At 43.6% G+C, this 14,716-nt stretch overlaps 1 protein-coding gene across 1 annotated transcript; it reads right to left on the bottom strand.

The window, feature by feature from the left end:
* Positions 1 to 1,178: 1,178 nt before the first annotated feature.
* Positions 1,179 to 14,066, bottom strand: lhcgr (luteinizing hormone/choriogonadotropin receptor; the record flags this gene model as incomplete). Its single annotated transcript, XM_080550388.1, has 17 exons — positions 1,179 to 2,397; positions 3,673 to 3,766; positions 4,500 to 4,722; positions 4,853 to 4,992; positions 5,523 to 5,655; positions 5,756 to 5,789; positions 6,134 to 6,279; positions 6,564 to 6,624; positions 7,463 to 7,648; positions 7,958 to 8,032; positions 8,170 to 8,238; positions 8,671 to 8,748; positions 9,253 to 9,327; positions 9,514 to 9,588; positions 9,864 to 9,938; positions 10,275 to 10,346; positions 13,897 to 14,066. 17 exons carry the CDS (start codon positions 14,064 to 14,066, stop codon positions 1,179 to 1,181), a joined length of 2,925 nt encoding a protein of 974 aa, XP_080406514.1.
* Between the last annotated feature and the right edge of the window lie 650 nt (positions 14,067 to 14,716).

Genomic DNA, 14,716 nt, shown 5'->3' with positions numbered 1-14,716 from the left:
CTTTACTTACTTACTTACTTACTTACTTACTTACTTACTTACGACTAACATCATTGTCTACCTTTTTTTCTTCTTCTTCATGGGTTGACTATTAATACAGTATTGACTCACCTTGCTTTTGCCACGGATTACTTGTATTGTATTTGTCTCTCGACTAATATATATATTAGGCCTGCAACAACAAACCCACATGTGTAGGTAGCATAACGACCAGCCTGCTGTGACCCCACCAGGCTATTTGTCTCATTTCCCTAAAAAAAAAAGCGCATCTCGTCCACAAAGCGGCGCCCCACGTCTATTCTTTTTTTTATTATTTAACCTTTATTTAACCAGATAGGTCAGTTGAGAACCAATTCTCATTTACAACGACGATCTGGCCAATTGGCAGAACAGAGGCAAGTCTGTACACAGAACACAACACAGTATATACGATACAAAACACAATATATACAATATAAAACATGAGTGCAATACACAAGTATCAAAAATATCTATACATTACAGCAGGGGGAAGTTATCTTAAAAGCAAGTGCAGTGATCCGAGACAACATCTAAAAGTGAGTGTTTAAAAGTGGGTAATGCTATAAAAGTGGTGAGTTTTAGTGACAACTGCAACGCATCTATTCTAGCGAAATGGACACAACTCGACCTTGGATTTATGGAGGCTAACTGCTTGATAGTGTTCAACAATAAATGAGTCCATGATATGAAATATGTAAGTATTGATTTCACCAAGATGTAAAATTCAAAAATGACTCCCAACATAAGCTGTTTCATTTGCAGGATATCCAGAGGTTTTCCACACTATCCAAATGCCTGATGACACATTTAGGCATAACAATTTTGAACTAAGATTTGAGTGTACAACAATCCCTTTGATATCAATTCCTGACTAGTCCCTTTTATAAATGATGTTGTTTTTTACACCACAGTTATTCTTAAATGGCAGAACAAACACTCCCACACCATTTCTTGTCTTGCAGTAAGTGTCAATACAATGAAAAAGTAACAATATCAACAATACAACATTATCCTCTTTTTCAATACATTTCCTGTCTTGCCTCTGTCCCACTGTCACTGCAATGATCTGCAGATCACATACAATACTGTCAAGTGTTGTTGGTGAAAGAGAAGGGAACACTCTGATCAGGTTCGCTCATCAGAGACCGTTTCCAGCTTTAGTCCTGGTCTCCCCCCTCTTTAAGCTGATAGTTCTGCTGTGGGAGGGAGGACATCCTTATCGCTGTGCGGAGGGAGCCTTTAGTTGAAGAGCCAGAGCTGTTCTTAATTACATTTTCGGAGCAGTAGGCCTTCATACGATACATATTGGCTTTGCTCTCACAGCACCCCAGAGCACTCATGAGCAGATAGGCATCCTTCCTGAAAGCCTTGGTGAAGATGGCATAAAGGAAGGGATTGGCACAGGAGTTGATGGGGAAAAAGAGCACCAGGAGGATCTTGGAGTTGGTCACAGTGATGAGTGGGATCTTGAAGGCAGCGGAGATGGCAAAGAAGGAGATGGGTGCCATGCAGAGTAAGTCCGTGAACACGAGCACGGCCATGCGCTTGGCTATCTTGGCGTCGTCACTTCGGCCAGGGAACTCGGGGTTCCGCACCGCCAGATATACAAGCACGTAACACACACAAACGACGAGAAAGGCAACCACATTGAATAGGAGGAGGAGGAGGATGAAGGCCTGAGCCAGAGGTGTCTCTATATCCATGGGCAGACACATGCTCACTTTGCTGTAGCTGCTGACTCCGATCAAAGGGAGCAGTGCCATACCCAGGCAGATCAGCCAGCCCCCTGCCATGATGCCTGTAGCCTGTGCCAGGCCAAGACGCTGCTCTAGCTGTAGGGCGTGGGTGATGGTGTGCCAGCGCTCAAGGGTGATGGTGGATAACGTGTAGACAGACAGTTCGCCTCCAAACACAGACAAGAAGCCAGCTGCGTTACAGCCGGCCCCTGTCTGCCACTCAATGGCATGCTGGCTGTAGTGGCCACGCGTGTGCAGGTCCACCGCAGCTATCATCAGAAGGTAGACGCCGATGCAGAAGTCAGCAAAAGCCAGGTGGCACATGAGGAATCGTGGCACAGTCAGCTTGCAGCGGCTGGTGAAGATAATCAGTAGCACTATCAGGTTGCCTGCGATGGCCAGTATGTTAATGAACCAAATGGCAACCCTAAGGAAACTGAAACCAACAATGTCCTCACAGGGGTTGAAGGCATCCTCCTCAGGTGTACACTGGAGAGTTGGTCGTGTCCGACAGAAGTCTAAATCAGGATACTCAAAATCCACACTTCCGTATGCTTCATCCTTGGTCGAGAACTCTGGAATAACAGGAACCTCCACCAGTAGGGGTAAGGCTGATGAAGCTGCAATAACACCGTGAGCCCTGGGGGTCAAAGAGAGGAAAATAGTAAAGGCAAGAATGTACTTTAGCGGGATGATGTGATATACTGTATCAATATTTTCCCTAAAGACCACCTTAGGGGAAGCATGTTGACAGTTCTCTGACATTCTGAAATGTTACGATGTATGAGTTGTAACTGATAGCAGGAGTGAGAGACACAACATTACTCAATATTAGACAGGTTCTAATTAGTTCAGCAGGTGATGCTACAGGACTTTCCTATAATTTCAGCAAAAATGGGTGATAGAAAAACATTTCAAGAAATGACCTGAATGGATAGAGAGGGGCACACCTCCCCACTACCATGAGCAAAAGATTATATTGCAACGGTTTATTGTGGTCTAAAGAGTGCGATTAACATTATTTCATGAACCATATAATAAACATTTAAGCCAATATTGTATATGAATAATTAGTGTCCTGTAGCATATATTTAATGCAAATGCTTTTAAACCATTGAAGGAAAGAAAACCATACTTTTCTGATGCAGTACTGTCATCACAGCACATAGACCCGTTATTCAATGCAGCATTGGTGGGAACAGTCCTAGAGGAAATGGAGGTACATTTAATAATTGGTTTCTGAATTTAAAATGAGCGTGGGACATACTACAAACCTATACTGGTGATGAGATAACTGTGGTTAGGTAGGTGTCCTTTTCATCCCATTGCATGTAAGCCTTATTAATCAGCTACAGACTGAGGATAGATATTTTCACCACTAATGATCCTTCCATTACAAATGGTATGAATTAAATCCAAGTGAATACCTGCGAGTACCATCACCTGTACCATCACCTGTATCATGATTTGTTCAACCTGGAAGCATCCAGTCAGTGACTACTGTGAAAGGGCAGTTGGCATCCAGGGAAGACTGGAAGACAGCCAGGAGAGACTGGATGACCGCAGGAAAGTCTGCACCGGGAGTGGACGGCTAGTTACCTCACCCACTTGTCCCAAAAGGGACACCCTAAAACTGACTACGAAGACAAATAAGAAAAAACAACCCGATGGCCCTCCGAGAGGCGGGATGGAAGAAGGGCCAATTCAAACAGATTTCTCGGTAACGACTGGAACGGACATAGACAAAGATTCTTGGATTATGAGAAGATGCAGGTGTGGGTGGGAAAAGGTGACAACCTTCCGAGGTCTACGGATCCATCAGGGAAGGAAAAAGTGTGAAGAGGGAGGCCATCAGCAGCAACATTGCACTGCAACTGCAGGTCAGACAAGAGGAACCCAAAGCCAGGTGGCAAACCACAGTGCTGAGGGATCCAACGCTGCTGAGGAAAGGCAGGCGGAGGACACAGGAGGGCCCTCGGTGGACACCAATGCCTCTGAGGGGGGCACCGCTGAAGACACACACAGAACACAAAGCAACCCCAACAGCCAGGGGCAAAGCCGGAGAACAGAGAGGAGAGAACCTGGAAGGAGGCAGCTGGTCAAATGGCCAAAGGCAAACGAGGTTGCAGTCTGGCAGAAGCTGGACAAGGACCTCGGTCTCATCCTGGATCATTCACTGCATGGCCAGGTGGAAACCAAGCTGAACTGCATTGGAGACATCATGTATGATGAATGCAGAGGCAGATTTGGAGTGATGGCTGAAAAGCGGAGATCAGGCCCAATGCAGAAGGGGAGAAGGGAGAGAGAGATTGAGCAGTTGGTGAAGAGGCGGCGTCAACTCCGAAAGCAGTGGAGGAAGGCAAGTAGAGAGGAGAAGGAGGGCCTGAAGCCACTGTGGGAGGAGGTGAAGGTAAACCTTGCCAGCCTGCGAAGGGCGGAGCGCATTCGCAAACGCAGAAGGCGGAAGGAGAAAGAGAGGAGTAACTTCTTCAAAAATCCCTTCAAGCATGCGAGACAGCTGCTAGAGGACAAGAGAAGCGGGAAGCTGGAGATTACTAGAGAATCACATCAGGGAGCAATACAGTGACCCAGCAAAGTCAACTCTGCTGGGATCCCCTGGATATGTTCCCCGCCCAGCTCCCCCAGCTTTCCTGTTTAATGCTGCTCTCCCCAAACTCAGTGAAGTAGCAGACGTGGTCCGGAAGGCAAGAGCAGCCTCAGCCCCAGGCCCCAACGGGATACCATACAAGCTGTACAAGTACTGCCCAGGAGTCCTGAGACACCTGTGGAACCTGTTGAGAGTGGCTTGGAAGAACCAAGTCATCCCTTCAGAGTGGCAAAGAGCTGTCACAGTTTTCATCCCGAAGGAGCAGAACTCCACTACCATCAGCCAGTTTAGGAGTATCGCTCTCCTCAATGTTGAAGGGAAGATCTTCTTTTCCATCTTGGCTAAGAGGTTGACCAGCTACCTCACAAGTAACGGGTACATCGACACCAGCTGCCAGAAGGCGGGTGTGCCAGGCTTCCCAGGGTGTGTGGAACACTCTGCAGTAATATGGGAGCAGATCCAAAGGGCGAAAAGAGAGAGAGGTGACCTGCATGTCGTGTGGCTGGACCTCGCCAACGCATACGGGTCTGTCCCCCACCAACTCATCGAGTTTGCCTTGGATTTCTTCTACATCCCAGTCTGCATTAAAGCCCTGGTAGCCAAGTACTTTGAAGACCTCCAGATGTGCTGCACCCATCAGGACTTCACAACAGGCTGGCAACAGTTGGAAGTAGGCATTGCCATGGGATGCTCAATCTCTCCCATCCTGTTTGTTGCAGCCTTCGAGATCATCCTCATAGGGGCCAGGAAGATGGTCGGAGGAGCTAAACTGCCCTCAGGTGAAAGGCTACCAGCGGTGAGAGGCTATATGGACGACATCACCACCATTCTCCAGACAGCAGCGTGTACAACAAGACTGCTGAAGAGGATAGACGAGCTTGTGAGCTGGGCGAGGATGAAGATCAAACCCCCCAAATCACGCAGTCTGTCTATCAGGAAAGGAGTCAGAAGCGACAACACCATCTTTGTCGCAGGTGGTGAGGACATCCCATTGCTGGCAAATCAACCCGTCCGCAGCCTGGGTCGAACCTACACAGCAGAGCTTTCTGACAGGCAGATGGGGGAGACAGTGAGGAAGCAGCTCGCAGATGGCCTGGCCAGGATCAACCAGAGCCAGCTCCCCGGAAAGTACAAAGTATGGTGTTACCAGTTCATACTGTACCAAAGGGTGATGTGGCCTCTGAAGATGAGCGAAATCCCCTCCTCAGTGGTAAGCAAGATGGACGGGCTGGCAAACTCGTTCATCAGGAAGTGGCTGGGACTGCCAAGATGCCTCTCAGACGTGGGCCTCTTTGGTAGGAACACGCTTCAACTGCCACTGCGATCCATCAGCTCTGGATACAAGCAAGAGAAGGCTCGATTGGTGCTAGAGCTGAGGGAATCCACTGACCAGCTGGTGAGAGCAGCGGGCACCCAGATAAGAACTGGAAGGAAGTGGAAAGCCCAAGAGGAGGTTGATTTGGCAATCGGCCAGCTGAAGCACCGCGAGGTGGTCGGCAGAGTCCAGGAGGGTAGAGCAGGCCTTGGAAGGGGCGAGACTCCCTTGTTCTGGTCAAAGGCTTCCAAAGAAGATCGAAGAGCCATGGTGGTGGCAGAAGTGGCAAGAACTGAGAAGGAACGCCTTAACATAAAGGCGGTGTCCCAGGGCCAGCAAGGACGCTGGACGTCAGGGGAAGGTCTCACAACAGGCCCATGTCATGGTCTGACCTGTGGAAGATCCCCCAAGCTAGGCTCAGCTTCCTGATCAGAGCAACATATGACACCTTGCCTTGTCCCCGAAACCTCCACCAATGGTTTTCTGCCGAAGAGACCTGCCCCCTTTGCAACACCATCAATGCGAGCCTCCAGCACATCCTGACAGGCTGCAAGACAGCGCTGTCCCAAGGCCGCTACACATGGCGACACGACCTGGTGCTGAAAAAGCTGGCAGAGGTGGCAGAGTCATGCAGACAGGAGGCAAACAGCAGACCTTCCGCTCCAGACAGACATCCCATCCAGTTTGCAAGGGCTGGAGAGAGAGTCAAACCCTCCCGTCAGAGAGATACAGCAAGACTCCTCGCACTGGGTAGTGAGTGGACCGTGAGGGTCGACCTGGGGAGACAGCTCCAGTTCCCCAGGGAGATCGTGGAAACATCGCTCCGACCAGACCTGGTCATGTGGTCAGAGGCTTGCAAGACAGTCCCTCTGGTCGAACTCACTGTCCCTTGGGAGGGTGGTTTGGAGGCAGCCAACGAGCGGAAGCGAGCCAAGTATGCAGATCTGGCGGCGGAGTGCAGGGAGGCTGGCTGGAAAGCCGTTACGTGCCCTGTGGAAGTGGGGTGTAGGGGCTTCGTAGGTTCCTCAGCTGCTCGCCTACTCCGTGACATAGGATGCACAGGAGCAAGGCATCGGAAAGTCATGAAAGAGCTGGCTGAGGAGGCGGAGAAAGGCAGCTTCTGGCTGTGGCTAAGAAGGAAGCATAAGGGTTGGGGGGCGAACAACACCTAGGGCATCAGCAGGGGGTGGCAGGGAGAGATCCCTGCCATCGCTCCGCCACCAGGAGATGTACTGGGGTTAAAGGAGCGAAACGTCAATGACTGGTGGTCCTCAGCTGATGACCCAGTTAGGCCCACATAGGTGTTCAGTGAGGTGTCACAGCACACCTGTTCTAAATGCACTGTTGGAGGTGCGCCAGGCAGCAATGCCCAGCAGGAGTACCATCACCTGTATCATGATTTGCCTAGGGGACCTGTGAGGCATTTTGTATTCCTTTTTTCCTTTTGTTCACTGTCAGTAAAATGATGGTGACTCAACGTCTTTCTGCTTCTTCTTGTCCAACAAATTATTATCATTATAATCATTAATTGATTTCATATGCTGGTGTTAAAGACATTCCAACAGTGTTGCTTTGTTTGTGGTGTGTTAATGTCATTAGAATCAAAGCCATATGTCACTCTGACTTTCCTAAAAGAACATCTGGACAAGATTGGTGCCAGCTTACTGGGACATTCCATAAATGTATATAGCTTTTATCATACCCAAATGATAACTTCTTTGCAAATATCAAGAGAGTAATGAGTCTGTGGGCTAGAGCCCTCTTATGTTCTTCCCATTTCACCTCTGTGTGTTCCAGCTGAGGAGTGCACAGCAGTGGCTGTTGTAGGTAAGGTGGGCCTCACGCAGACTCCCCAGGTGGTCCAGAGGAGGCAGTCTCTTCAGGGCGTACGCTGTACGGGCCACCAGTCTCACGACCGACTCCAGGCCAAGTGATGGTAACGTCTCTAACGCTGTGGAAGAGACATCTCTGTAAAACAAAAAGAATACACTCACTCACACAGTATCCCTGGAGATACACTGACACACAAAACCAACATTTCACTCAACCAAAAAAGGGTTAATTGTCTTTGGTTCCATGTAGAACCTTTTTTTTTATAGTGTATGAGACACAGAGATGATTGAGAGTAATACAAATATCAAGTTATACTGTATGTACAAATAATCCAAAAATATGTATTCACTAAGAGTTTAAACAGGTAGCTTGACCACATTCCACTCTCAAAAGTACTTCTGTATCAAAGTTGATCTGACAAATAGGCTGAAGAGTGTCACTTACAATACAGCAGGCCCCACAGCCCCTTTAAAGGCCTCCTGGTGGATCAGTCTGAGGTTTCTGTTGTTCTTTAATACCCTGGGAACAAATAAAGTAGATCTAAAAGCAAATATTGTTTATTTCTGCAGTTTGCACTAAGTAATGTTTTTCTTTTTATGAAAAAGGTTGGGAAAAGGTTGGGAAAGGTTTTTATGAAAAAGGTTGGGAAAAAATACAAGTTATCTATCTTGGTCCCATTGAAGGCACAGTCTTGAATTTCTCTAATGCCGTTGTTATACAGGTTCCTGCAAGAGAGAAAGAGGAGGAACAATGTCATTGGCTTTTTAGATTTCTGATGCAGATCCTGATGCAGATGATGCAGATCCTGATGCAGATCCTGATCCTGATCCTGCCCTGCTGCCTAACTTGACATATCACTACACCATAACTAGCATTGTTCTGTGCTGCGTTCATGTGGATAATGACCACTGCCCGATATTTAGGCAATTGATAACTCAATTTATGATAATAAGGCCAAGTCCTAACTTCAGAATAGCAGAACTCAGAACATCCACATATTGATGAATACCAACACCAAATATAGGTAGATCGCAGTTGTGTTGAGCTCTTATAGATAAATAAACGCTCAAGTTGACTGAAAGAGGTGAATATGCTTTTTTATAAAAAACACCTGTTATTATTCAAACACAAAAGAGCATAAATTGTATGATACTTACATTGTAATGTCTTCACTTGTCATCCCAACAAAAGCACTTGGCGGTATTGACAGAAGATGAAGGTTGTCACAGATATCCCTGTAAGATGTCAGTCTACTTAGTGAGTAAATTAAAGAAACATCCCTTGATCAGTCAAACTATAACTAGTATCCTGTGTAGTTGCCACCATAATGACTTCCCTGAAAAGGAATTTTATTGAAATGCAAACGACCAAAGGTAGAGAGAAACTTAGAGGGAAACGTCTTGCTGTGTCACCAGATACACTTGAAATACATTTTTTGTTAGACACTGTTCTGAGATTACATTTACATTTAAATTTTGGGCATTTAGCAGACGCCTTATTCCAAAGCGACTTACAATCAATACATTTGAGTGCTAAGCATGTGAATCATCAGTCCACCATTCGTGGCAAGAAGAGTAATCTAGCTCAGGCCCGGGGCCACTGATAGAAGGAGAAACCTTCTTCTACCACCTTCTTCTAAAACCTTTTTTTTAGATTAGACACTTTTAGGGTTAATATTGTTTATGGTCCCACTGGTCAAAAGAATGTCAAAGCCCTGAAAATCGATCACCCGTACTTACAAGATAAAGACAGGTTGGAGAGAATGGATAGACGTCAAGTCAGGAAACAGAGTTATCCCAGTGTTGGAGATGCTCCTGTTGACACAAAACAGCAAGACTGTATTTTTATTGGTCTATAATCAATAAGCTTAAATCTAAATAAAGCACAGCGGGCCACAGATCCTTCTAAAATAAATATTGTAATGCAAATAAGTCAGAGAGGAAGTGCCCTCCCTGTATAAGTTGGAATACTGTATCTCTAAAATTCAGGGGGCTCCTCACAGATAACGCAGTTTAGGAAGGTTGTTGAATGTCCTTCGGCCAATTTGTACCAGGCTCCTTGTGTTCTGGATGGAGCTACAAAATAAAAAAAATGACGTCATACACAGCACCTGAGGTCAGATTCTAAATATCACAGTCAAACATTATCTCTGTAGAGCATTGTAACAGAATAAGATTGCTAGTCATTTATTACAATTTACATACAGTATTCATATACCAGTCTATGAACAAGATTTAACAGGGATGTCTTTGGGGAGACAATGTAAACACTTCACTTCAGTAGAAGTGGAGATAAGAGACCATTTGGATGAGTATTCTGATGATGAGATACAAAATGAGTATGCACTCACATTTCCGAGAGATTGAGAAGGTTGTTGAATGCAAGGGTCTCTATGCTTTGAAGAGTGACACTTTGAGCAATTTCTCTGAAATGACATGAAGGAAAAACAGGTCATTCATAACAGCTGACAAAAACACAATTTGCACATCAGAATAATCAGAATAATCAGCTGCTTTGTTGAGACAAAATAGGGCCAATGTCACATTGAACTCAGAGGTTAACGATGGGATAATCCGTCGGTAATAACACTGTAAACACTGAGTTTTTATTTAGCAAATAACAACATACATTGAATTACCAATTAGGGCTCAGGTTAAGTGCTGTAATCTAAATAGGATTAATTTTTGACTTTTTCTCAAATTCATTCCCATAATGCATTCTCTGATGACATTTTCACAAATGAAGAACATCTCATACTTACATTCTTTGGACTCTTGTCAGGCCATCAAAGGTGTAACTGGCAATGGTGCTCAAAGAGAGATGGTTCAGTACCCTGAGAAGTGAGAATGTTTATTTGCAATGAATCTGCTTTACTGTATAGATTATCTATTAAGGCTACTACTGCACTTCCGTTAATTCAAGTCTGTCTGGTCTATCTGAAGCAGCCGAACTAAATACACCTGTTTGTTTTGTGTAACCTTTCATGTGAGATCTCTGTTTCCATAGCCTACTGGCTGCAACACTATGCTTTGACAGCTGAAGGAGATGGCGTTATTTGGGTGTGACAAAAAAGGAGCATTCAAGACAGCTGATGGACTGTTGTTCTAAGATCATTTAGAAGCCCTTCCGGATATTGAAACAGCTCATGGGATTCTTAAGCAAGTTAGATACAACATTTCTTAAAAGTCAAGGAAGTCCTTGTCCTTTAAAACTATTTCCACACTCAAATCCGCTTGATAACGATAAGTCATCTCTCAAGGTCCTTCCTGTACAATGCCAGCCACTGATCTGTTGTCCTCCTCAGTACAAACACACAACATGTGCACCGTACAAACAATTGTAGTTGCCTTTATAACATGTTAATAAAACTTTATGATAACATTCATTGATAAGCTATTATGAATACTTATGAATGGGAAATATGACTTGATATTCTCACAGTGCATCAATGAGTCTCTTGTGAATAGAATGCAACAATCTCAGGAAGGACCGTTTTAGTTTATGCAAAGTTTGAAGGCATTGCAGTCTTTATCATTTCCTAACAGGAGTACGTTTACTATGTAATTCATTGTATATCAACTTTAAATGCTGGGGTGAAGTGCTGTATCCTCCTTGTGAAGACTTTCATTTCTGGTCTGATAGCCTTTGTACTCAGCTTATCAGCACAGACTCAAGGTTCTGTTGTTTGGAGGTGAAAAAGGTCAAGATTTTCAGTCTTCAAGGAATTCAAACAATCTGGCAACCTCATACATTTAGCACTGATGTCACCATCACTAGACACCCCATGGGGACACTGCTTTTTGAGTCACTGATTTGAGACAGAACTGAACTGCATTTGGTTTCGAGAAAACAACTTGACTTTCGCTTCACAGGTAGTTCATTTTCACACATACAACTCTCTGCTTTTCCACTATACAGGATGAAGATGCATGTCATCTTAACACAAAATGTGATACTCACACAGGTTCTCTGACTGAAATGGCAACAGAAAAATCACCACCTGGGAACACAGCACGGAAGGATCTGTGTGATCTGTGCGATCCATCTGTGCTGTGTTCCCAGGTCGTGATTTTAAGATGATTTGATTTTAGGAATCATTTTGCGACGGCCTAATGGGCTGTAGGGGTTAGCTGCATTTCAGACGGAAGTGTTAACACTTTAATCCCATGATGGATGTATGTTTATCTTGTAGATAGTAATAGTTATTTGTCTGTATTATCTTGTAGATAGTACTAGTTTTTCTGTCTGTCTTACATGTAACGATGAATTGAGAATCAAGGACCCCAATTGAAATAAGCCAGTGGCTTTCTTGGGTTTTTATCCTGTTAGTTGACCTTGTATGTAATATGTACTTTCATGTACCTACTTCTGCAAATCTTCTAATAAAGTTTTCAATCAATCAATCAATCAATGCTGATGCTCATGCAAATGATGATAGGAATGATACACATTTGATGATTGACTAAACTAAAGATTACTAGATTCATAAACAATTGATCAAAATACAGTTTGCACCCATGAGCTTGCAACCTTTCACAATGCTCTGCAATTCCAGTTGCACTTGGGTAATGTCAAGTTTAATGTTGTGATAATGTACTTTAGCATGTCTACGTCACATGAATAGATTGTGTCTCATACAGGCCTTTGTAAAGTGTAATGAAAATACTTCTCTTCCTCAAAACCACAGATCCAATGTTCCTGTGGCATGAAGACTGAACAGGTGACTGCCCCCAATTGCAACACGGTAACCTGCCTATTTCAGCTGACAATCTTGCTTGTCCAGGCAGCATTGGTTTAAAACATAATTAGTAATGTCCGTGGGGTGCTTAGGCTTGTGAAAATTACTAGACCCAATGTGAATAAGAGGTGAGCGCCACATATTCCTTATGATGTAATGTTACCAAACTTGGGTTTTTGGTTTTTCAGCAAAAAAACAGGGTAATATAGAGTACACAAACTGTCCGCTCTCATAAGGCCCTATTTCAATGTTGAACCTCATGAGCCAAGGCAGCATCCACATGAAATGAGATTACAATCACATAGAAACACTAATTCTATCCACAAGAAAAGGAAAAATGTCATGACATCAGTTCTTTTTTGGTAGACTTGTCATTCAGCAAATGAGTAGAGAAAAGGCTTGTGGGAATTCTAAACAGTCCAAGTCTGTACATTTTGACAACTATTGGACATTGCACTGCAAGCCTAGAAGATTTTTTTTTTTTTTTTTTTACTGATTTACAACCTTAGCTAGTCAGATTTGGATCCCTTTCCATATATGGCACCTCAAAATATTCACATCAATGAAGGATAATATATTAGCCTACCCAGCTTTATAAGTGGATTGAATATAATTTGACCTTACTGTTTTTTATTTCTTTAGTGGGAAACTTGCATATCCAATCTAAAACAAAGACAATTTGGAGATAAGGCCAAGGGGGTCAGAAAACATCAGTGGTCCTTCCAATACGATACTACATTCAAAATAGTAAAGCTTCTCTAAATTCACGACGACAGAAAATTCAACCCGTGTTTATTATAAGGCTTTAGCAATTTGCTACTCGCTTCCCAGCAACATTGTAATTTCCAGCGCTTAGATGCATGCCATTAGGAAGTTTCACTTTCTCACACAGGCAAGTTTTAGTAGATGTATTAGCGTAAGATGCGCAATGCCGCAATTACGCACGGCAACGCATTACACTGGGAACTACCATACTATTGTACCAGATCAAATCGATCATGTGAAAGTCATATCAAATATAGCGCACTAGGACATATTACGTTTGTTTTTAAAACATCAACCTAGCGTTGATATTATTCTCATTGAACACATATTATGTTCCAATGGCCGTGCGCAAATGCGCATAATCTCCGAGAGGTCGGCTATGCCTGTGCCAATTTACATCCACATCCACACACAGGGATGTTTACTACTTTGAAGACAAACGATGTGTCTGTGTCCTCCCTAAATATGTTATAGACTATTACAATAATCTAATCTAATCTAACTGCGTCTCATTGTACCGTGCGCTCTCATTCATTCACACTGGCGCGCTCAATTCGTGAGCTTAGAATGATAAGGTTCTATCTCCGTTTAGAATGATAAGGTTCTATCTCCGTTTAGAATGATAAGGTTCTATCTCCGTTTAGGGCAGTTCAGAGATATTGAGCGTCAACGTTTTTACATTCCATTATGTTCTATGAGATGGAACCTTTGTATTTTATTAATTACTATCTAAAACATGTCAACATTTTAAAAATAACACCACACAGGCATTAATAAACGCCTAATGGATCAGATTATGTAAAAAAAACTCAATTTTGACAAAAATTGAGATAGAACCTTATAATTCTAACGTCACGAATTAAGCTATAGTGTTACTTACAATCTATCATTTCTTTGGGTCATCTTAAAGGAACTCTCTGTCCCGTTGTTGCATCTGATGGTGGTGGAGAAGCACCAACAGATACCTGGACACACGAAGCTCGAGGCGCACTGGCAGCCGAAGGAGAGCCAAACACAAGGGAAGAGGAGACATCGGAGCGATATCCACATTGTTGAAATATCACGATGCTACTCAAACTGAAGCAAAGACCTCGTCTCCCTGGAGAATCCCCAATAGTCTATCCTTAGGCTTAAGGCTTTAGGACCATCTATCTACGTCCTTGTTGGAATAGACTCGGTGGTGGATGTAGGGCGGTTTTGCCTTCTGTTTTCATAACTCCATTAAAATAAAAACTCAAGTGCATAAGTTGAATAATGCTTTTGAGCTGGATCGCTGGTGCACAAAATGATATAAAGTGTAATGATGGATTTTAAAACAGTGGAGCGCATACTTCAAGCGCTCCAGGTGCTCAGTCACGCCTACCCGAGTTAGTCTCGTGTCTTCGGATCAAACTGTGCCAGAACAATTCCTCATGGCAGGTGATTGCACTTTACGAATACAGAAGTCCTACCATTAGGACAAAACGCATAATATATGCTATGAAACATTTTACCGGTGCAATACGATGACCTAAAAGAACAAGAAATAAACAAATAATAATAATATAATAATAATAATAATATAATAATAAATAATATATATAACAAATAATATAATAATAATAATAATAATAATATATATATCATATTACTATTCTTATAGGTCTATCTGAACATTAAACATAATGGTGGTCTTTAACAGTGTTTTGTCTGAAGTCAAG

This window comes from Nansenia antarctica (assembly GCF_963989245.1).
Source record: "Nansenia antarctica genome assembly, chromosome: 1".
NCBI lineage: Eukaryota > Metazoa > Chordata > Actinopteri > Argentiniformes > Microstomatidae > Nansenia > Nansenia antarctica.
This window is presented reverse-complemented; position numbering and strand designations above follow the sequence as displayed.